At 36.8% G+C, this 25,026-nt stretch overlaps 1 protein-coding gene across 3 annotated transcripts in view; it reads right to left on the minus strand.

Moving 5' to 3' along the window:
* Positions 1-2,367: 2,367 nt before the first annotated feature.
* Cad99c (cadherin 99C) overlaps positions 2,368-25,026 on the minus strand; it is a 176,742-nt gene continuing 154,083 nt past the window's right edge. For all 3 annotated transcript variants that reach the window (XM_076439666.1, XM_076439668.1, XM_076439667.1), the window contains 16 exons: positions 22,628-22,777; positions 21,363-21,581; positions 19,998-20,192; positions 18,767-19,054; positions 16,880-17,197; positions 16,393-16,533; positions 15,971-16,255; positions 15,003-15,176; positions 14,441-14,650; positions 14,159-14,290; positions 13,967-14,083; positions 12,559-12,957; positions 11,465-12,093; positions 10,068-10,301; positions 7,150-7,379; positions 2,368-6,005 (listed from right to left, as the gene is read on the minus strand). In XM_076439666.1, coding sequence (XP_076295781.1) covers positions 5,686-6,005; positions 7,150-7,379; positions 10,068-10,301; positions 11,465-12,093; positions 12,559-12,957; positions 13,967-14,083; positions 14,159-14,290; positions 14,441-14,650; positions 15,003-15,176; positions 15,971-16,255; positions 16,393-16,533; positions 16,880-17,197; positions 18,767-19,054; positions 19,998-20,192; positions 21,363-21,581; positions 22,628-22,777 — 4,041 coding nt within the window. In that variant the 3' untranslated portion in view covers positions 2,368-5,685. The remainder of the gene's footprint in view (positions 6,006-7,149; positions 7,380-10,067; positions 10,302-11,464; positions 12,094-12,558; positions 12,958-13,966; positions 14,084-14,158; positions 14,291-14,440; positions 14,651-15,002; positions 15,177-15,970; positions 16,256-16,392; positions 16,534-16,879; positions 17,198-18,766; positions 19,055-19,997; positions 20,193-21,362; positions 21,582-22,627; positions 22,778-25,026) is intronic.

Raw genomic sequence — 25,026 nt, forward strand, 5'->3', positions numbered from 1 at the left:
TTAAATAAATAATAGTCAAATTCATGTGTTCAGTCTTGTGTTAATCCCAATTGTGTTCTTACCAATTAACACTTAACCTATACTCTATGCCGAGCACTAAAAGTGATTGAAATGTTTTAGCTCGCAAAAAAGACAAAACTCTGTTTATATAGATTTTGTGCAAGATTTATTACAATATATGTTCTTGGATAAAGAAATTTATCGAGTCAGTTTCCATGTAAGCAACTTCATAACTTCAATAATTGTAAAATGAAAAATATAAAACGAAGGAGCAGGTTTAAGAATGGATTTTTATAGTACAGACATTTATCTTTGTCTACTGAAAAATAATTCGACATTCTTTATATTCAACTAGGATAGGAATCTTTAACTTTGTTGGTACGTTATATTAAAATTTTTGCGTTACTGCATTGAGGCAACATCACTGTCGAGATGAATTCAAAATTTAGACAATTTTATGTTGTACGAATAAACGTGTTTTTACTTTCATTGATTACTTTTTCCTTATTTCAGCGTGCACAAAAATATGTAATAACAATAACGCGTTTGTATTACTAACAATATATGCATTATTTTGCGACAACTTGAATAAAACTTCAGTAATTCGTTTAAATATGAAAATTTATGCCAAAGCGTAGATTGGCATAAAATTGTTTACCTTTGTAGGAAACTTGTTGTCGAGGAAGTCTGTCGGAACGAACTAATTGATATTCAGTTTAGACTGGAATGGTTTCATTTCTCGTTCATATTAGTTAGTCGCATGCATTTATGTACGCAGTGATTATTAAAACCACGGGACGTTTGTTTGCGGAAGATTGCTCCGCCTGATTTTTGTTTGCAAATCAATTGTGTTCTAGTCGGATATCTTGTGTGAATAAAATCGGTGTCACGCAAAGGTTAAATAGCGCTTGCTCGCTTGAAATGGCGTCACACATTTTCAAACACACATGTTTGAAGAATGCACGTGGGTTCTATGTATGCATATATTAAAACAGAGACAATTGCAAGTTTATTATACTTAACGCATAAACTTTACACACGTCTTCTATCCGATTTTTATTGTTTTATTTTTATTTCAGATATTATAATATGTTAAAATTTTCCAATTGATTCAAACATTGTTTCTTTTGTGGTCTTTGAATGTCGAACTGTTTCAGTTGGTTCAATATATTTTGGAACATGAGTGATTTACACGAATTACACGTGCGTAAACGGTCATTTGTTCATCGCAAAATAATACTGTCACTCACATATGAGTGACGCGATAGACAACGTGTTTAAAAGCCAAGTTTATATTATGGATTTTCATCTGTTGATGTCATGTGATGGAGTAATATTGTTTACTTATTTTTTTTCAAATACAGTTTAATCATATATTTATATAGTATGGAGATTGATGGAAAAACGCAGCAATTGTCTGTATAAGATAATTTTTAAAAAACAGTCGACTAAAATTCACGAAATTATCCTGTATATTTATCAAAACATTTATCTCGGAAAAGATATATTTTCCTGTATATCTACAATTTATTTTATTTACTTTATTGTTATAATTCCCATTCAGGTATCTAGCAATGTTAGACCATAACAATAACTCTGTAACACAATTATTTCGAAGGAAATTTGTCGGATTTTTCCTGCACAAAAGGATATTACGTTAAAAGCTATCACTCTATGTATTCACTCTATTATCACTCCACGGTAACAATGTAGGACGAAATCTATTGTCTGCGTCCACTTACATATATCCAGTATTGATTAATCAAATTCTATATTCGTCGGGAATAAACGTTTTCTAAAAATAACTTCTTGTATTGTGCATCCTTTTATTATGTAAGTGGTGAATCTCGTTTGTATTCAGACACATTTACATCTAAAATCTCAGTTGTTATAACACGACAAGAAATTTATTTTACATTCTCAGTGCCCCACACTTTTGTATGATAATTTCACTCTGCGATAATACATTTAGTAATTTATTTGTAAACAGGTAAATAATACCACATACGATGCATTGATTACTTGATATTTTGTATCCTCAAACGTTTTATCTCCTTTGTATTCTCAGTACACTCTGTATTAATAACACATTTAACAAATTACGGCATAGAATATCACGAAATAATAATCATATGCAGGATACCATAACAGAAACGTAATACGTTTAGTCAATATATTTAATAAAACACAACATCGAGTTTTAAATGTTGAGATAGAAAAGAAGTTCGAGACTGAAAAAGGTATTCTAACACTTAATACGTTTAGTCAATATATTTAATGAAACAAAACATATCCGGTTCTAAATGTTAGAATAGAAAAGACGTTAATTTAAGACTTTACAAAGATGTTCGAATAATGATTGACACATTATTATGTAAATATAATAGATTTATTAGATATTAACAATTTTTACAGATTTTGTATGTCGTTCATCTTAAACAATACAGAACTATGAACAGAAAATGTTAACATTGTAGTCAACGGACTGGCGACGTATGTCGATACGTACATTACATCCTAACCGAAGTACGAGTAATTAAGTACCAGGCTTATATAAATACATTTGCCTCGAACACTCATCATACGATCATGCGTACCATCATACGAAACGTTTAACCAAAACGCCCTGAAAACTGTACTCCATGTATCGCGCGTAAACAAACATCGAGATTTTTGACATATGAAACGTTGAGTATGCACATATGCGATTGATCGCGTTAAGTACAATGTCCTTTCTCATGTCTGTGTTCGATGTGAAATCCATTGACCATTTTTCATTATCTCGTTCCATCATGTACATATATATAGACATTCACAGTTTGTATAATAAAATAAAAATAGTAACTGAAGTAGCATGCGAACAAGAATGCGTCGGCTAAGAGTTGTAGATCTTAAACGACCAATGTATTTTGTACCTCCTGTACTTTGAAAAAATCTAATTAAGATACTTTTGAGTAATCAACATTATCATGTATAAAATACGTTTTACTCACAAAATGCATTTTGAAATCTCGTGTCATTCAATTAACCGCCTAACTACCGTAGAAGATAATTCTGAAGCACAGTCCGTTAAATCACGTTCTTTTTGTTCGTGTGACCCATCTATTTATCAGTGCGAATCTTTATTCACACCCTGAACAAATGTGCAAAAGATTCCATCTAGTTTAATTTAAAATAAAAATTTCATTTCTCAAATTTTTATCAGTATCCTACAAGCACGTAAACATCTGCTTATCAGTTCCAGTCAGTGTGATCGAGCTTAATGATGAAGGGGAGCAGAATGATACGCGAGCATTGTTTATGGGAAGTTCTGTATCGGTATACTTTCATAACAATATATAACAACAATGCGTACCATTGGATATCATTAAAAATAGTAAAATAATATGAGCAACCGCACAGCTATAAATAGATACATATTATTATACAACAATTTTACGTAGGCTTCTCGTACATGTACATTCATATACAAGTTCGCGGGCCGTTGACATTTACATGATCCTCGTACAAACGCACTCTCTCACACGCACGCACACACACTATGTATCTCGCGCACTCGGACACGTCCCCTATGAATCTATAATTGTATCAATACTTATAACTACGTTGGACGGTACGTTGACTCATAAGTTCTATGAGGTTCCGCGCGTTTCACGAGGAACGGTACGTCCGAAAAAGAAGAACAGCGCGAAACACAGACGAATCACGGCGCAGTATTATTGCAACAGATAACTTATTACACGCTAAAATTTCCGTATAAAAATCACGCGAATACAATGATCTTCTAGAACAGACTCGGGCAACTTCTTCCCCGCTGTCGCTTCGTGACCCCCACTACCAGTACCCCCCCACTATCAACTATTTGATATGCTTTGCCTCGAGTGACTGCGAGGATAGGACCTTCTACACTCCACAGGAGTTTAGTGGGGAGGATCCAGGAGTGGGGAGAGCAGTCGCCTATGCCTCGCGAGCCGCAAGTTGCCCAAGCCTGTTCTAAAACGCTCTCTGGCAGTTACCAAGCAAAGGTCATCACTGCGACCTTATTCGTTGTATCGTCAACTCAATGGCAATTTCGTTGTTCAGTGCGGGACGGGAAGAATGATTTTTCCTCTCCCTTTCTCTCTCTATCCCTTTCTGGCGACTCGAGTTTCCGTAATGACAAACAAATCTCACTGCGAACGGGGAGCAAGCGGTTCAAGAAAATTCGAAAGAAAGAGTTTTTGTTTCCCGTCCCCGGCGAAACGAATAGTCGCGACCCCATTTCGGCGTCGGCTTTATATTCGTCAGGATAATTCGATTCAACGTACATCGTGCGGAATGTACCATGTGCATGTTTGGAGATGCATTGCTATTTGCTCTCAATTCCGCCTTGCGCGTATGGGCGAACAATCCACCGCGGAGTTTCAAAAGGGTACAGCACAGTTCGCGAATTGTTGCAACGTACGATAGCAATAATCCCGGAATATCGGATGCCTCTGTCTTAAAAACCGACTTGCCTCATTTGTACGTTGAAATGCGCCAGCGAGCAGACTGGCACTTTCTAATTTCTGACTTGAACGTTGTAGAACCACTGCGAGACTACACAATATATATTTTTTCGCACAAGAATTTGAAGCAGTTCTTTAGAATAAACGAATCGAATGAATTCAAAGCAAGAAGCTGGCAAGGTGTGATGAACAAGATATATCGTACTTCTTACTAAAAAGATCAAATTAGTGTCGTGTATGTTGTCGTATGAAGGTATAGCTAGACTGCGGATTTTATGAAGACATTAGAAGAGTTCAAGTACAATTTTATATTGTTTCAGATTCGTAGAAGCTATTAGAAGAAGAAACTCATTTTTGTGCCATTTCTGCTTTTCACAATTCATTTAGAACATTGTACCACGTGTATAGCACACAGTACGATGGTCAAAGAATTTTTAACCTTTCTGTGTGTGACAATAGTTTTCGCTATATTTTATCAAACAATGATGATGAATTATTACAACTATGAAGGTCGTTGTCGAATAAAACGCAGCTAACGAAGACTATGTTATACATGTATAAAACACCGCAGCCTATTAACGACACAACAGCTGCCACAATATTTAGTGCAAGACGAGCCATCCACCAACGAGGACACTAAAATTAATGAAAACTGGAAATCGATGATGAAAGAACTCTCACGACGAGTCCCGATAATTCCAAATTCTAACCGCGAGCGCATTCCGAGTTTGCGTCAGAAAACCTCGGGCAGATTTAGTTGAACATTTTCCGAGAGCTAGTTTAAAAGCTAATTTCACGAGCGAATCAGAAATCCCGGCTAATCGTAAGTAGCTTATCGCTTTCAGTCAACAGCTGTAGTTTCTCTGCGTGATGCTCGAGCGTAGGAAGAAAATGGACGCGTCCGCGGTCGCTAATCCAAGATGAAAGAACCGTTTTCTAATTCGCGGTGTACACCTACAGGTTGAACAGTTTTTTTTTTTGGCGTAGCACACGATCAACATTGTTCCTCTCTTCCACTATCGACCGGGTTCACTGTCGACGTTGACGACGACACGACGGACGAGTTACAATATTACCTACCGTTTGAGGTGCTTTCCTATATGGTACAACACAGAGGCCTGGCCTATAAGAGACTCTGCCAGAAGTTTCGAGTTGTGTATCGAGCACGAACTAACCGCGCCGCGTGGTTAGCGACGGTTTACAACTCCGTGGTAGTCTCCACCGGACTTTGCTCGCCCAAGTACGTGAATCCGAGATGAGAGTAATCCTTCCTTTCCCTGAACGTGACGTTGTCGTTCGACGGGCTCGGGCTGAGCAGGTCGCCGCCACGGTTGTACAGAGGGTTCAAGACGGGCGTCGCGTCATGATTATTCAACGTGTTCGTATTGCTGGCGCTGTGATTCTTTCTGCCCAAGGTGGACCGTCGCAGGGAATGGATGTTACCGTCCCCGTGCGTGCCGACTATGCTCGAAGCGCGTGCCGTGGTCGCCGCCTCCGAACTCACCGGACTTTGCTGACCTTAAATGATAAATACACCTGTGTGAAACCCCTGTCCATTTCTGTCGGTTTGAGGATAACTTTCTCTCGCCGACAGGCGGAAAAGTCTCTCGAAATTTCCCGAACATAAATTGGGGTAATTAATGACCGGTTGCTCGTGCGTTCAGAGTTAGAACAATGACTTTCCGTAAAAGTTGACGCTTTGTATTATAGTTGAATATGTTCATTGTCTGCAGTCAAGCCATCAACAACTTGCGCAACATTAAAATGATCTGGTTAAATGAACTGGTGGCTGGAGCAACGTTACATTTCTATTGTTCTCACATCAAATCCTCCTGCAAAATTTGCACTTTGTATCATCCAAAGTTGTTCAAGCCAACAATTCAATAATTAAATTAATGATAAAGAACAACGTCTACTTTCGATATACAGTGGCTCACGAAAGTATTCGAACGCCCTTTAAAACAGAATAACTTTTTTATAATTGTAACAAACGACCTGATTTTTTATAATCAATTAGAAGCACTGGTTTATGAAATGATATGCAGAAAAGAATTTCCAAAACATTATAATTAACAAAGTTACATGCAAAAATAAAAAAGTCATTTTTTTAACTTTTTTATTAGGCCCCTTAAAGAAAATTTAAAATATATGTTTTGTAGATGTATGTTAGTTATACAGATGCTGAAAATTTCGTCACTGTATGTACTTAACCTCTTGATGTATGATTCGAATGAAATTCAATGTGACCAGAGATATCTACTATTTAGTATTAAGCTTATCATTCGCATATGTATGGCAATGAATTTTAATGTACATTTTGCGGATTTAAATTGTTGTACTGAGGACAATAAAATCTGGGTATCAGGGGGGTTGTGGGTAAAAGATTGATAGGCTCACCGGGAGAAATACTGTCCACTTTTATGAATTAAATTTCTGTATATTTGAAATTATATAAAGTAGGTGAAAAATGATGATCACATTACTCCATATCTATCATTCATCATCGCTCAGTATCTATCGTATTGAAAAATGAAAATTCTTTGATGCGAGTGAAAAATGAAATATAATTGTACGCATATATATTTTTAAATCGGAAGAAAATTCCGCTGAAGAGATGCTTAATTTAACGGCGCAGAATGTCAAATATGTTTCTTGCATGTACCTGTGCTCTCTCCATGATCTTTGGTAATGTAACTGACGTTGTCTAAGCTGAACGCGTGGTTCTTATTGCTGAAATCAAGCTGGAGGTCGTTGAAGCTGTCGTTGTCGTCTACGGGGACGCTCATCTGAAGCACCTGTGTCTCGTATTCCTTCAAATTAGGCTCGACGTAGACGGGATCGTATCTCGGCACCACGTACATGCGCTGCATTCGTTCCTTGTACGCTTTGTACCTGCAACAAACGTCCGGTCATCTAGAATATTTGCATCCTATTAAAAAAATACGCCGCGATGCCCGAAACTTGGGAAAACAATTTCGTCAAGGGAAAAAGTTTGATGCATCGAGATACACCCGGTGACTACTGGTCGCTGAAAGGCGGCCAAGCCGGAAAGCGTAATTTATTCTAATGGGAGTAATAAAGAGACCAACGAATTTGCATGCCGCGCGGAGCCAGTCCTGCTCGTATGAATATTCACGTTAATACTTGAAACCACTTCTTTCACACGATACTAACGGTAATACCCTTGTTGTCGCAGCAGCATTAATAAACGAAATAAAGCACACCGCAAAAAGCGGGGGAAGTTATCCTGTGTTTCCTTGGACCCCAAAGAACAGAATAATCTGTATTACGTGCTGTAATTAAGCTTTGCTTCTTATGTTTCTTTAGCACGCTTTCTATGTACATTGTTTCTCGTGTTTGTATTCTGCTGGCGCCGAATTACTCGGTCGTGTAATTACGTCGTTACTGAACTAGGTTTTTTATGTACTATGTTTTAACTTCTCGTGTCGTCTTACTACTGCGCGGCTGTTGTATCACTGTTACATCATTTTTAACTTGGTAAAAACAAAATTTGTATCGATCTTCTGCTTCTTGAAGTTTACTAAATGGTTTCTATATTTTTGAGAACTACTGATTCCATAGAATTTGATTTGTAAGTTCAGTTTTGTTGTGAGCAAGCTCAGCAATACACAACACGATGTAAAAGTGGTAGATTACCTATAGTGACCACAGAACGCAGCCATATTGGGACGTCATACGGTACTAACTAGAGATTAATTGGTGACAGTTTTATTTGTGGATCGTGACAACGCGGCGAAAAACGTGCGACGAAGGCGGTGAAGGATTATATAAAATGCCCAAAAATACAGAATAAAAATTGTGAGCTATGACTTCACTATAAGGCTTAAGGCTACTTAGGTCGAGCTAGAAAAAGAGATAAAGGCAAAGATGTGACAATTTGTTTGACGTAAACAAAAGAATTTATCTACAAAGAATCTAAAAGAATTTATTAAATAATTCAAAACAAAAAAGTACGAAACAGATTTTAAATTAATTAATCTTTTTAGGAGACAGTTTAGTGCTTAGATTCTTGTCAAATTTAATAATACAACAATGAATAAATAGATCAGAAAAATTCGTGTCTCTGTTAAATAACATTTCATCGCAGTGTTGTGTACTTTTTATGATTTTCACTATTTTAGAAATTGTAAATAATTGATATTCGTCAAGTGGAGCACGTTCCACATGAAAAATCGGACCGATCGGTACACTAAATTGTACAAATACGGATATGAATTCAGGCTTCGTGTTTCACTCTCGTATATGACATAAGTAAATATACTCTGCATTTTATACAGTTATAATATAAAGGAACATGGAGATATCAATCAAATGCCTTCGAAAAAGTTTAATTACTCGTCTCTGTAACTCCATACGGATGGAAAACCCGGAAAAAAATGCAAAACAAAAGAATCGTTGATCCAATTACGGAACCCGCTGAACAATTGTTCAACAGAGCGCTGTGTGCAGTGCGTCAATTGAATTTTACGGTAACACTCTGTAGTCACCGATTTAATAAAGTAAAATATTACTTTTCGAAATTTTTCATATCCGGGACAAATTATAGCCATTTCGAGCGATGTGGCAGAGACAACTCGGTCTTATAATTGTTATAAATAGACTACAGATGAAAAATAAAAATTATTTGCATCAATTACAATAGACAGAGCTCAAAATTGCTCCAAATTCCGCCTGGTCAATTTTATTACAAACGCATAAGATCCAGTGTAATTGTCAACAAATTACAATTTTTAGCTTTCTATGGTACCATGGTAAACATTGTGGTCAAGTTCTTCTATTTCAATTGAGAAGCTACGTAACATTCACTAAATGAAATTAATTAATTGTCGATACGGTAGTGGGTGTAGTTCAGCAAATCAGACGACGGAGAAAATACATTGCTACAATTTTAACGTCTCTTGGGAGCTCTTAAAGGTGAGAGGCAACAGTACTGAAGAAGAAGACTTCGAGTTGAAAACATCTCGAGTTGTAGAAGCAACAGAATGTTCTTCACAATTAGACAAACTCAGACATAATTGAACTGTAACATGCTAAACAATCCTCGTGGATGCACTTTCCTTCTTTCTTTGTATTCATTCATGTATCGATGCTTTTACAATAACTGGGTCATCACTTCCTGACTTTATTTTAGGTGTATGCAAAAGATTTGGTCTTTCCATTAATTTTTTGTTTAATTCATACACACGCACAAGATACGTTACCAATGTATTACCAATGTGTTGATTATTTAGACGATAGCAAAGAAACAATTGCACAAAAGGTCGTATGATTAGAATTACTATAATCATAAGTCATTTTTAGACTTGTCCAAGTCATCTCTAAGGAACAGAAGCTAACCAAACCTGTAATTCCTCTTTTAATAATACTAACGAGTCAAAGACAGCATAAAAACACACTCTAATTCGTCTGATGTCTTTACAATCTTATATTTGATTAATCCATTTTTGTCATAAATGCATAAAATCCGCAGTCTAGTCATTATGCATGAACGACTGGAAAAGATTATAACGTTCGCACACGCTTAGCATATGAATAATGGGAACGAAGTTAATAATTTACCTGGTCCAGGAGACGCATATGTAGATGATACCAGCAATACCCAGAATCAATATGACACAGGCGATGATTATCAATGCATATGGGAACACTTCGCCACTAAAAGCGATGGCAGTTTTTTGCGTGCGCACAGGCTCAGCTGGCATTACCGGCGCGTGGATGTCGATCGCGTTTGCTCGAACCAGGGTGGACACATCGAAAGTGATATTCGACATCGCGGGCTTTTCTATGATCGACCTGAAATAGAATCAAATTGGAGATTAGCTTCGTACAACCCACATTCAACGCTAGAACCGTTGCGTCGCCCATCGAAATTGACAGGCTTCGTTCACTTACGAAAGTGACAAGATTGCATTCATTTAGATGTCGCTCGACTTCATTGTGCTTCCGAGCAAATCAATTTATTTATTTACATTCATCATTTTAAGAAGTGCAAAATCAAAAATGACAAGATTATGCATATTTATATGTATTCGGATGTGTAATGAAAATTATGTAAAATCAAAGTAAATTATATTTAAAGTTATGATTTCAGTAATTGTAAAATGAACAATTTGAAACTATCTTGGCTGACCCAACAGTTTTATAAGTTATATCTTGTAGCAAATGCTTACGTGTACCGTGGAACCAGCATGAAGCACAATTCGGAAAATATTAGGTTAATCATTATTAGGTTAACAATGACTTTTAAATTTCTGTGTTTTGTAAATTATCGAGAATTGTTTATGCGTGCGAAGTAAAACTTTCCTCGTTCGTTGAAATTTACTATATGGTTTAGAAGAACTTCGAACTTTCTGTTTTCTAGATGCGCAGTCGGAGTCCTTGTTCCATTTATTAAAATGGAAATAAGAAACGAAACAGATACTGAAAAAGTACAACGCGCGATAAGCTCGCGGAATTTATGTGCCTGACCCGGAATTGAATATTTAACCCGAGCCGTGCACTAGTAATTCCGATTAAATAGGTTAATATGATTAGAACTCTGGAGCTAATATTGGGTTCGAACAATGTCCGGAATATTTAATTTTGTGAGTCCATTGATAAAGTCTCATCCTAACTTCTGAATCCCAGAAAATAAAATTAAAACTCTACTCGTGTACTCGTTTTTATTAGAAATGAATAAAATCCGCAGATTAATTGTAAATGATCGAATGAATTTCTTTATTCAGAACTAAATTCAATCATGTCGCATTGATAAGGGGACCTACACCAGTTCAGGCTCGGTAGGTCTAGTGTGAAACTCTCGAGGGGGCACAATAGAACCATTGATCCGAATTTTCTCGATTTACAAAGACACTAACGTTATGTCGAACGAAACCGTCAATTCCAGAAACTTTAACAGTTACTACAGTTTCCGGGAACGCATAAAGTGAAAAGTCCACACGAAAGAGGAAACTTACCTCTGTATTCGCGAACTATTTCTGTCTAAAATGGCTTCAGTGTCCGGATCGACGGCGTAAAACCAGACATCGGAATCTTGCGGGAACATTTCGATTGTGCCGTTCCTCGTTAAATTCTTCCGCACCGCGACCCTGTCGATACCAATCAGCAGACCGCTCTTCTCTTCAATGATGCCAGCGATTTTATCGGCCTCCTTCTGCAAAGCGTCCGGCGCCGCCTCTTGCACCACCAGGATCATCAGATTCTCCTCCCCGATCAGATTCACTATAACCGGCGCGACAATCGAGTTGAAATTGTCGGTGATGTTAGGGTTGTCCCGCACGCGGACGTCGAACTTGAACGGAAGCTCCATCGGATCCACATTATCGAACGTCGCCGTTGTCCTAATTATCCCGGATGAGCTGTCCATGGCAAAATAATCGGATCCTCGGCCGCCGAGGATCTTGTACTCCAGTTTCCCGTATTTCCCGTTGTCCTTGTCGTTCGCCTTCACTTGGATCACCGTCGACGCGAACTGCGCCCCTCTCGGAATCGCCGCGAAATAACGACCCCGTGATAACTTTTTACCTCCCTCGGGAAAGATGAACTCCGGTTTATTGTCGTTCACGTCGAGCACTTGGATTTTTACCTGTAATCCGAAGAGACGTCCGGGATTCACCACGCGAAATCAATCTTTCCCTCGTAATAAGTCAACTTTGTAGGCGAAACAATTGCGCGAATATTCAGATGAATGTGCCGATTGTCCGAGAATAAGGTTTATCGAATGAAAAATATTAGTTTATCTAAAAACAATCAAGTACAGTCTGCTATTTTAATTTATCCACGCACACATCTTTCGAAAGATCTCTTCGCGAAAAACTATTCGAAGTGAAACGTAGAGAAATTAAAGGAATATTGTGTTCTGCTTCTTCTGTAGTCTACTTATAAATATTATAATAGTTAATACGCGATATTTGTTTAGGTATGAACCTCGCTGCTAGTTCATGCAACAAGCGACAAACGAACAAGGGACTAAATATCACCAAGAGAGATCGTACACAAGGCTTTCAGGAATAAATAAAAAGAGATATGTGACAGCTTTATCCGCACGTACCATTGTTGTGTTCCTCCCAGAATTCAAAAGACCGGACAAAGACTCAAGCTTGATCTTGATCTGATAGGATTCCGCCGTCTCGTAATCCAAAGCTCCTTTCCTCAACATCAGCGCGCAATTTCGCTCCTCTGTGACGTTTGCCTCGAATAATCCATTTTCGTTGCCACTGTAGATCTCGCACTTCAACGGAGTGGTATCGTGAGCATGGCTATTAATAATGGTGATTATCTTGATCAGAGTGTTATCGCCTGCGTCCTCTGGTACATCAACGTTGTACGAGTTTTCTGCGAAACCTAGGCCGATTTCGGGGGGCACAGTGGCTACGTGACGAACGTAAACCGGCACCGTTGTCTCCGATGACAATTGCGGCTCTCCCATGTCGTAAGCGCGTACGTCCACCTGAAAATATTAATACAATCAAATCATTGTTCTTACAATTCTCTCTCTGAATATTTTCCTTTAGATTCATTTTTTACAAATATACAGAGTGCGCCTAGATGGGTGGTGCACCTGGCAGGTGATGATTCTAAAGGTGTCTCAGCTGAAGGAGGCCACCTAAATATCTCCTTCATTTTTAATGACACAAAAAATATTTATGACATAATCTAAACGGTATCGAAAGAGGCATATCATAGAAGAACAATTTCTTTTGTCCGGTTATTTTTTCATACTTTTTTCACGGTCATCGTTATTTTTTTATCGGGAAAACTTATTTGTTTTTACTCCATCTTATAGCGGCTGAAAAAATACATTTGAATATGCTTAAGTCATAAACAAAATGCAATAAAAAAAAAGTTTTTCCGATAAAAAATAGCGATTACTTTGAAAAAACTATGAAAAAATAACCGGACAAAGAGAATTGTTCTCCTATGATATTCCTCCTTCGATACCATTTAAATTATGCCAAAAAGATTTTTTTGTGCCATTAAAAATAAAGATATTTAGGTGGCTTCCTTCAGCTGAGACACCCTGTATATGGAAGAGCATGTCGAAAAGGAGGAATAAAAATTTGTTGTTGTGCAAATGTCAAATCTAGTAATTAATGGTGGAATTTGATAGATTAATTCATTTTTTACAAATATACAGTGTGCCCGGCGGGTGGTGCAACTGGGCAGGGGATGATTCTGCATGCAAAAACAAGTCTAAATGAAGGAATAAAATTTTCTGTACCATATTATTCAAAATATTGTTTATTCTATTAAATATGTTGGTATCTATCAATTACTAAACATTCAAGTATTGCATGAGGTATTATATCAATTTTATATTCCTACAAAGAAGAAAATTAACATACATAGAATGGAATTATTCTAGGTCGGAAGAAATGTTTAATTTTCGAGTGAAAATAGCTCCGATTGCAAAGAGTTAATGGTGGAGCTTGATATTTAGAGAGGTGTAGTAATGGTACCTGATATTCGGTATCGGTTTCTTTGCGCAAATCATCCCTTATTCTCAGCACGCCGGTGTCCGGATCGATCACGAAGTATTTGTTAGTTATTCCACGGCCAATGATCTCGTACCTCACCTAATTAGGTCAACGAGTCAGTAAAAATTGTTCTTTCAATTTCTGGATTATTATTCATCGATCGAAGGTACCTACTTGATTTCCAGGGGCCGTGCCATCTGAGTCTGTTGCTATCAGATTAATAACCGTCGTCCCTATAGGAACATCGTCGTCTAGCGTAATCGGACGAGGAACTGATGTAAACACCGGAGGAATGTCATTCACGTCCTGGTATAATGAGAAATTGTAATATCACTTATTACTATAAAAAGCATATTTTATGAATCTAATTACTTAAAATATTTAAAATGGTTTTACGAAAGACATAAATACGTGTGTTTCACATAGGAAGAACATGTTTTTCGATTATTTAAGTACCTGAACGTTGACAACAATCCTAGTTGTGGAACCCGGTAGATCACTTATATTTTCTTCAGTGCCAACTATGAGAATGTGTTGAGTCTCCCTTTCATAATCTAGACCTCGAATAGTTTTTACCACTCCAGTCTTCGGGTCTATACTGAAGAGTTCAGTATCCCCTTGTTTGATCGTGTACGTAATTTGCTTCTTTGTGTCCGGATCATCGGCCTGGAATTAAACACGTTTACATCGAGTTCCAGGAGGATAATTATTCGTCCAGAATTTTCGACGTACAAAGCTCTGTCGGAATTTGGCGACGGAAAATGTTATTTACTGCATTCATCAAAGAGCTGTTCGGAAATTTCTCGTTTACATTAAAACGCGTAGTCAGATAATAACTATTAATATTGAATTTAATAGCACATGATTTTTAATTTCTTTATTTTAGTAATATTTTAATTCCACGCTGCTGAAATGTACAAAATTGAATTCAAACATTTTTTTATTCACGTCAGTATAACTTTTGAATTCTAGAGGAAGTAATTTAAGTTTTTTTATGTGTTTGTTGAATTTAACTAACCATCACTTGAGCGACCGTGTAGTCCGGTATGTTTTCCTTAACCCGAGCTTCGTAGCTACTTTGTCGGAAAATAGGAACTTCATCTTCAACATCTATAACTTTCACGGTCACTGTAGCGGTGGCCAAACGATAATCTGGAGCCCCGTCCCTCGCGGTAACAACAAACTTATATTCCTGTAAATAAAAACGTAATATTGATTTTTATCGCACAACACGTTTCTGTGAAACATATTCAACCTATTGAACTCTCAATTGGGCATGGGATTTTGGACGTTTCTCGAGGACGCCTTTTTCTAATCATTTATCGTAACTATTAAAAATGTTCATTTATTTTCCACGAGAAACACGTAAAATAAACTTCAATCGCACCGCCCCCTCAACAGAAAAGAATAAACTGTTATTTCAATTGGGTGGACCAAAACTAGAAGTTTAATTGTAACTGCACCGTCCTTGAGAGAAGAGTGACCGTAATTAAATTCGATGCAGATGAATTTTAATTAAAATTTGCTTTACACAGGTTCGTTCAACAGCTCTTCAGTAAACGTTCCCTTTTCCATTTTACGTTTTATTTTGTCGATCACCACGTGTTTGTTACAAACGTTCCTAGTTCAGTATAGTAATTGGAGATATTCAGAATAACATCGTTATATTTTCTATTAACCAAAATATAACATTTGAGTAGTTATAAAAATTGTATATAACACATACAGTATGTAGAATAGTAACATTTTGAGTTTGATTGGTCTAAGAAACCATCCCTCAGACAGTTTAGATATAAATAAAATATTAATTAATAAAAAAGTGAAGGATGTGTAAGAAATATAAATTTGTACATGAAATATACAGTATAAATAGTAACATTTCGAGTCTGATGGGCTTGAGAAACTATCCCTTGGGCCATTCGGACCGACGTAGAATACAAATCAAGAATAGAAAAATTCGAACGGATAAAAGAACAAATCGCTTACATCATTCTGCTCGTAATCCAGAACAATTTTTGTGAGGATATCCCCTGTTTCGGGGTCCACTGTGAAAGGAATATCGTCCGGCGCGAAATACGTGATCTCGGCGTTAATGCCTTCATCGGCGTCCTCGGCATGCACGCGGCCGATCAATTTCCGCGCCTCCCCCTCTTTAACTGTGAACTCATAAGGAAGGTCTACGAATTCAGGATTTTTGTCGTTGATGTCCGTCACTTTGATGTTCACCGTCGCTGAGCTGAACAGGCCACCGGAATCCTCGGCTTTTATCAGCTGTCGGCAGAAATGGTTTTCAGATAACATTGATTGCCTGTGCAGTAATTACGGAAACAGATTGCGTTCCCTTGTACACCGAGCGGAAAAGAATCTCTTTACGAGGCTAGTTAAAACCTCGGACGACGAGAACTCACCAGTTGATAACGAGTCAAATCTTCCCTGTCCAACTTCCTTATAACGGTAATTACGCCTGATTTATCGCCGATCACGAACTGACGGAGATCGTTGCCGGAAACAATCGAGTACGATACTGGGTCATTTTCCGGATCAACTGCCTGCAAGTCAATCCCAAAAGTATTGATTTTTATAAAGATGAATAGCAATACAAAAGAGTAATTTTACTTTTCGTTTAAAAACTAGTTGAATAGTAATATTTGTGTAAATGTATATTATCATTGTGGAGAATCGAGAGTCCAAAGTAAAATAAAAATTGTTTTTATGTTAACAGTTTTCATATAATACTGCATAAAATTCACTGACAGATTTAACTGTTTTAATTCTCTTTGAAAATTTTTAAAAATCACAAATGCATCATTTTATATCTAGAGACTACGAGCAACTGCATGAATATACTTGAAATTTTCAATTTTCAAAAAAAAGCGTGATAAAAAAATTACTTACAGTAATTGTCGCGACCGTAGAATTAATCGAAGCTCCTTCGCTAACCTGCACCTCGTACACCGGTTGTTGAAACACGGGACTTTTGGTGTTTGGCCCAGGAATTACGTTCACCTCGACGATCGTTTGCGAATATTTTCCGCCCTTGTCTGTCGCCTGCACCGTAATACTGTATTGTTCGCCCGCATTTAGTTTCCTCACCGATTCGATTACCCCAGTTTTCGGGTCAATTTTGAACTTATGCAAACCGTTGTTTGAGACGTGGTAGATGCTGTAGGTTATTTCAGCGTTCTCACCTTCGTCATTATCTGTTGCTTCGATCTGTTGGAAATCAATATTTTCAGACACGTTGTTGGCGAAGCAATACGTTTCGAAGAGCATTCGATGTTTAAATAAAAACGAACAAAAATCTGACGACTCGCCAAAACGAAAATACAGTGCAGGCGATAAATATTGTTGAGAGAGAATTTTCGATATCGTTGAATATAAATCATTGAGAGCTATCTTCAATTGTAATTAAATATTATTGATTTGTTTGCAATTCTACAGTGAAAAATAATGAATGAATATTTTTCATACGTCAGTTCATTTCTTACAGTTAGACAGCGAAGAGAAAGACTTATGTGTCTGACTATGGCTTACAGTTTCTACTTCACATAGCGACGCTTGTCTGACTAATATTCCGGATCGATTATTTTAGGAATATGTATTTTCATTATGATTTTTTATGTAGAATCATATCCTTAATGTTTATATTTCTTTTACCGAATTATTGACCAAACGTCAATAATTTTAATTGTCTGGAATAACCTGTTGTCTCTCCAAGTATTTTTAAACTTTTAAATGCCATTATTATTATACGAGAGAAATGTGAATTATACGAGAGAAATTATACGAAAAATATGTCAATCTTGGTACATAAAGTATTTTGATCAAACTATAAGAGCTATAAGAGAACACAATCAATTTAATAGTGAAATCTTGTACGATGGGAAAGAAGGAAGTTGTTATTGAAGTTTTTCACACCGAGTGACGCAGTATTGTTGTCAACAGCCCGGACAAATAAACTGGCGCAGAAGTGTGTCAGATCACTAAATTCTTATACAAAAAGTTTAGAGCTTGAAAATAGGACGCTGCTTATCGACTTCCTCGAAATTTATTTCGACAGAATCTTCTCTTTTAAGGTTAAACTATTCCCAACTACTCCCATAAATATCATTGCAATTTCCTGCGGCAGTCGAGAGGCAATCGTTGCCGAACATGAAAATTTAGTAGGACATTGTCAGATTGCAATCATTAAAAGTGAATAGAATAGACACTGTTGCTTAGTCGACCTTTACGGCAATAACGTATAATATCGACAACAATTGAAAACTTAAACACAATTCCGTAGAAAAATAGGAAGGACACTTTGAATTCACAATCTCCCAAAACTCCTTCAACATCCGGAAATGATCTCGGGAACCTTCCATTTCCGGATGTTGAAGAAACTTTGAGACACCCTGTACACGCCTCCAAAACTTTACAAAAGAATTTTTAAAATTTTGGGAGATTCAAAAAGCAACTGCTAGGATAATCTCAAATTTTTGCCAAATATTTTAATTTTAGCTCTTTAGAATGTGTAACACAGACCCAATAAAATTGTCCTATAAAAAATTTGGTTAACGTAAAAATAATAAAGAATACACATTATGTGACTATTGAAGACTGCATTGAACGTTCATTATTGGCACAGAGATTGGAAGAGTACACATCGTGCTAATCGTATCTTCCGGTCAAACGTGAGAAAACAGTGTCCATTTTGTATCTTAAGCGTCAGCCGTGATACATGACACACGAACTTTTCCAATTTCGACGTTAATGACAAGATACTAATTACGGTAAACCTACCTTCGTGACCGTCCGTTTTGTTTCTCCAGCTTGAACAGTGATGGGCGCTGTCATAGGGAGCATAGGAGCATTATCATTAACGTCATTCAAAGTTACTACGAACGATAATGGCGCGGAAGCTGCGACTCCCGTTTTTTCCCTGGCGACCACTTGAAACCGGAAACGACCGGGGCTCGGTGGATCTCGATCTAAATTTTCCTCGTTTACGACCAATACCCCTGATGGATCGATTGCGAAGAAGTTAGTCGTTAACTCGAATGAATACGTTGGCTTCGGATCTTCAGGGCCCTGGACAGTATTTTTGAACAATTTAAATCTCGTATCATTGTTAAAATTAAATTTTATACGATTGCGATGAAAGTGAAAAGATGAAATATAAAATTGTGAAGATGGTACCAAATTTAATTAATTGTCTTTTCTATCTTGCATTTGATCTACTCATTTTTATCATAAATTCATAAACGACTAATATTAACGACGCCATTGAATATGTGTTAAAGTTACTTAAAGAACATTTTCGAACATTCGTTTAGATTGTCATTTTAAAATAGAAAAGGAAGGTCAATATATATGTATAGTTTTAGATAATACGTAGACACTACATTGAACACATTGTATCCTCCACAAAAGATACATTTTTATTCAGGATGCAATTGGAACAATATTTGCAGACACAACTTGAGCGTTTCAAAGGAAACTTTCAAAGGACATTGTTGAAATCTGTCTCGCTGGCGCAGTGGTACAATTGCACGTTTTTTAAAAATATACACGCGTATTTTATTCATTTCGCGTTTTTTCTGTTTCATGACAATCTCTTCTTTGTTAATACCGCCTTTACAGGTCTTAACATGTTGGTAATCTTTAGGCATTGCATTTGTGAATCAGGACAAGTAATCTTTTCGTTCATACACAACTTATGACATATGTTACAAAGCGATAATAAACTTGTTTATTTAGATAGCAAACAAGCAATTTGACAAAGAAACAGAAGAGTATAAATCATTATGTACGAGCTATTTAATTTCCATAGCCCTAATATTTTCGCAGATCCAAGACTAGGACGATTCAACTATGCTAATTTTTCTAATTTTTGTGTCCCTGCAAAACGGGTTCTATGCAACGGCTAAACAGTACCGTCATTCACTAACAATGAGGCGAATTAAACGGCCGATCCGTATCGCGTTCACGGTTCGGTGAACGGGAGAAGATCAAGTTCAAAGATTAGACTTACCAAATCAGCGTCTGAAACGGTGAGCACTATCGGCACGCCATTTTTATCGATCACCTTTGTTCCGATCGGCGCATTTTCATCAACGAATCCTTCGACGTTCGATGCCGTTATAATTGGAGGATTGCTGTCGACTGGCTTCACGGTAATAGTCAATTTAGCTGTCGCCGATCGCTTCGCCTCGGATACTTCCACGGCCTTCCGTGAAAAAAAAAGTCAAACTGTTAAACACCATTATCCGCTGCAATACGTGACATCGCTATGTTCCTTATGCAACCCCTTTTCCCGTGCGAGTGGTAACATAGTGTCGCTACGCTTGAACTCATCTGATCGCATCTAAACACTCGATCGTTTCTGTTCGACTTGGTATCTGCCTTAGATTGTGTCGAGTTCCAGTACTGTTACCAACTAATTTTTATTTATTTATACTAACAAATATCAGATGATTGCATAAGATCGTGCCCGATTTGAAAATAAAATTCAATGGTTAAATTTTAAAGAATACAGAATTCTTTTCTAATTGTGTATAAATTCTACAATGTTGACTTGTAGAAATTCTACGATTAGAACAGAATGGTGGCTATACAATCTTTTATTACACTCCGGTGTGCAGTACAGTTTGCGATATCTATGAAAATCGGGCACAAACTTATGCAATCATCTAATGTATTAGTCGTTTTAAATAATTCTTGTTTAGTTAGTTAATTCTCCTCGCATCTGAACACTCGATTGTTTCTGTTCGACTTTGTATCTGGCTTAGGTTGTGTCGAGTTCCAGTAGTGTCACCAACTAATTTTTATTTATTTATACTAACCAATATATTGGTCTTTTTATATAATTCTTGTGTAGGTAGTTAATTCTTGTCAGGTTCTCAAACTGTGGCACATGTATTGCGGTGAGATGACAAGAAAGAAAAGTTTCCCTCTCTTTGCCAATACCATGGCAAATAGAAATGGAAGGTAGAGTGGGGACACGCGTCTCGTTCTGGGGGGGACCTTGTCTACAATTTTTACACAAAATAGATGGTTTAACTTGAAAATTAAACATTTCTTCCGACTTAGAATATTTCCATTCCCTATGATTTTTTAAATTTTATGTATATGAAACTGGTATAATACCTCGAGCAACATCTAAACGTTTAATAATTGATTACATACCAACATATTTAATAATGTAAACAATATTTTGAATAATGGTACAGCAATTTTTAGTGACGCCCCTCAGAGCCGCCATTCGAGCGCTAAGGGTTAATCTTGATTATAGACACTCGGGTGGTACAAAATTTACGAAGTTTGAGAACCCCTGTTCCATGGTCATCAGACGAGTTCACGCGATGCGGTATTTTCATTTCAGCTTTCTTGCGTTCACCTTAATAATGATGTCGAACTTTTTGGTGACGGTGGTGTCCACCGCCTTAATTTGCTTCACCGCGCCGGTGTTAGGGTTGATTTCGAAGAACTCGCGGTAATTCGTTGGATTGCCACTCAAGAACGAGTAATGAATGGGCGCGTTGATACTGTCCATATCAACAGCTTGTATTTTCTCCGGCGATATATTAAGTATCCCGGATAACACTCCGCTCGATACCTGCACAGAAAAAATTCGCATTGGACGGAGAACCGGTTGGACGATGGCTTAGAATCGTGTCGCATAAGATTTAAGAGCGACAATAAGAAATGGGTTGCATATTGCGGATGGGGGCTCGGATGTATAGGGGTTCGTGACATACGACGTGGGAATCATTGTCATTCGAATTTTTGTTGTTGCCGGTGTGGGAATGTTTATGCATTTACTGCACTTCCTAATATCTAAAATGCAATAAAATGAAGACTCTAATAAACTTTAGCACTGCGTACTTATTTTTACGAGAGTAATAAAACCCTTAGTGCGAATGAAAATGTCTGTTTCTCTCTTCATAAAGGAACGTCAAAAATTAAATTAATTTCATTAGAGAATAACGAGAGAGAGAGAGATACTTATAAAATTAAAATCTTTATTATATCATGCTGGAATATATATGTATATATGTATATAATTCATGTGTGGAATAATTCGTAAATATAATATAATACATATACATATATAATATATGAATTCTTAGGAGTTTAATTTGCAATTCAGATGATAGTAATTAATGTACAAATTGATAATATAATAAATTTCCGACGTTAAAATGAAGGGTTGTTAAATGTGCAGTTGATTGAATTTCCATGGTTACTATTTGAATGATTTTATACTCTAGTAGTGCCAAACAATGGGGGAGCTATTGGGATGATCTCAATTCAATAAACACGTGAGTGACCAATCGTGTAATTACATGGATGGTTATAGATGGCTCGTATAGGACCATTGTAAACAGTGTTTACATTTCATGTCCCACGAATCCGATACAATTTGTTAGTACATTCGCAGACAATTTGCAGAATGCAAGAACTCCATGAATATTGTTTAATCAATTTGCAGCGACGTATTGAGTAAGATAAACATTGGCAGATCATAAGTGTTCAATAATTGAGAAATTCTGAGTCTGACATCAATTAAAAATTGTATAGGACAATAATTTCTGTAAATATTTTAGAAAGTAGCGAAGCTGGCGATGGAGGTTTTCTTATTAAATAAATAAATATAATTACCGATGCTGAATATTCCGGGTTGATGCAAGCCCCATCCAAAAGCATACAGCCCTGGTATATGAAGGAGGGATCCTGATCATCATCGTCTCTAATATTTACTGTTAATGTAGTCGTAGATGTGAATCGGTCCGCTAGGTTCCTGGCTCGATCCTGAAACGAAATTCATTCATGTATACACTATATGTATAATATATGTTATTGTTAGATGGAGCGAGTAAATAATTGATACACCTGCAATAACAAAGATGTCACGCACGATCAATACTTTCCTACTGAAAAATTGAAAATGTTTGTAAAATAACAAAGAGATGTAGCCTTACAAATATATACTCTTTTTCAATTACGTTACCTGGCTCCACAAAAAAATTATAATTATTTTTGTAGAAGGACATCAAAGGCAAAGAAAATTACAATTTTCTATTTAATAATTTCAGCAAGGTGTGATAATAGATACTATTAATCCTTTTAATAAATTCAATAATAAATAATCAATAATAAATTCACAAAATCCTAGTTTAGTTATAGAATAAATTATTTTTCCGTGAAACATTTCCGTCTCTTTTTGTGATTTTAGCAGTGACTAATTGAGTGTTTATTATGTTAGTAGGTTGTCCCAGATATATATAATACGAACAATCAGCATTTGCAACAATTTATTGCAATACGATATTCTCTGTCTACGAAAAGAGATTTCTGTTTTCGTTCGTCGAACTTAACAATAGCCAGTCGTATCTCCATCAAATTTAACGCATTTTGGGCCCGTCACAGTAATATTACGATATGAAGTGGTAGGATGAAAGCAGAGAAGAGAAAATTCTAGCGTTTTTGACACGGTTACGAACGGCACACGAAGCCATCGTGACCCAGTACCAACGCAACGTCGTTACCACTTCGGTGGAACCTCTCTCTTTCACGTTGCCCTCTATTCTTTCTTCTTTCTCCTGTTTCGTAATAACGGGTGTGGCTCGTTTACCGTGTATCTACGATGCAATTTCGATTGATTCATTGAGACCCAGGAGAGAACGACGTCGGCGATTTCGTTATTCCGTTTTCATTCACGACACCGCGGCTGGGCGTTTTCTTATTTGCGGTTTTATGAGGTGTGATCGAAACGAATGCAGGCTCGAGGTATGAAACAAAGTTTGATGACTTCTTCAGAGTTGAATCACTTCTTAAAAAATTCTGAAAGCTCAAATTAAAGCTTTAAACATGCTAAAGGAATTTAACATGTAACAAATTCACTACAGTGGCCGAAATTTCTATGTAATCTTCATTTTCATAGATATTTTAAAAATATCACCCTTTTTGTTGATTTCTCGTATCCGGTCGTGTGCCTTGTTAACACTCCGATAGTGGGAGTGCCCCCTCTAGACCGCTATGTTTACTATTTACGTTTGTTTCAATTTTTTTCTTGTGTGGTGCAGAACACACGTGCGAAGTTCTTATAAAGTCACCTAGTGTTTCTCTGTATTCTGAGCAAAGAACTACGGAAAATTGCAAATATATTCTAAAAGAAGAAAAGAGGAAAAAGCATCAATCGATGCTTATAAAGATATGGGCTTCTTTAATCGCGCAATTGCTAAGAAAATTAATCGGTCATACACTGTGATTAATACTTATATCAATTTACATGAAAATTACGGAACGCTACAAAAACAGAAACGCTACGAAAGTTAGTTTCGTTAATGCCCAACCGTATTTTTAATATGATTTAAAAAATGGAGGTTACACTAAATATTAAAATAGAAATAATAAAAAAACAATTGTTAATTTCAACTTTATCCGTGTAAAACGAAAATGACATTTATAGAAATTTCGCAGTTTGTTCTGTGTAAAATTATATTTATGTTTTCTTTTATCAATAAATGTTATACTTATTCTTCGAAATCGGTGTGCATGCTTTCTTTATGTAATCCCGAAATGCTACCAAATACAAACTTTGCATTATTATGGTATAATTATAAGAATTCATTACACAAAACACAGTGACTTTATAGAAATTTCGGTGAGCGTACAAAAAATCAGTAATGGTTTCCGGAATTTTTTCAAAGTCGATTTTGCAGCCGAATATTCTCAAAAAAAATCACAGTCGTTTATGCTTTCAGGTAGAATGTTCACGAATTTTTTTGTAATTTTTCGTCAAGCAGAACGGAAGAGAAATTAAACCGTGCTCACCTTGTGGTAGGGGTACTGACTTAAAACTTGCCAGAGAGGGTTGTCTTTGAGAGCCCCCTATCGAATGGTATGAAGAAAGATCAATCTGGTTTAGGGACACGTTTGATCTCCTTATTCGGCTGTACAATTTTATTGAATACTGTTTCAAGGAGGCTGACACGGTGCGGTTTCTTGTTGATCGCACCTCGTATTCGCGGTCTCATTCGCGACGCAGGTTTCCTATG

The sequence above is a fragment of the Lasioglossum baleicum genome, chromosome 15 (assembly GCF_051020765.1).
Source record: "Lasioglossum baleicum chromosome 15, iyLasBale1, whole genome shotgun sequence".
Lineage (NCBI taxonomy): Eukaryota > Metazoa > Arthropoda > Insecta > Hymenoptera > Halictidae > Lasioglossum > Lasioglossum baleicum.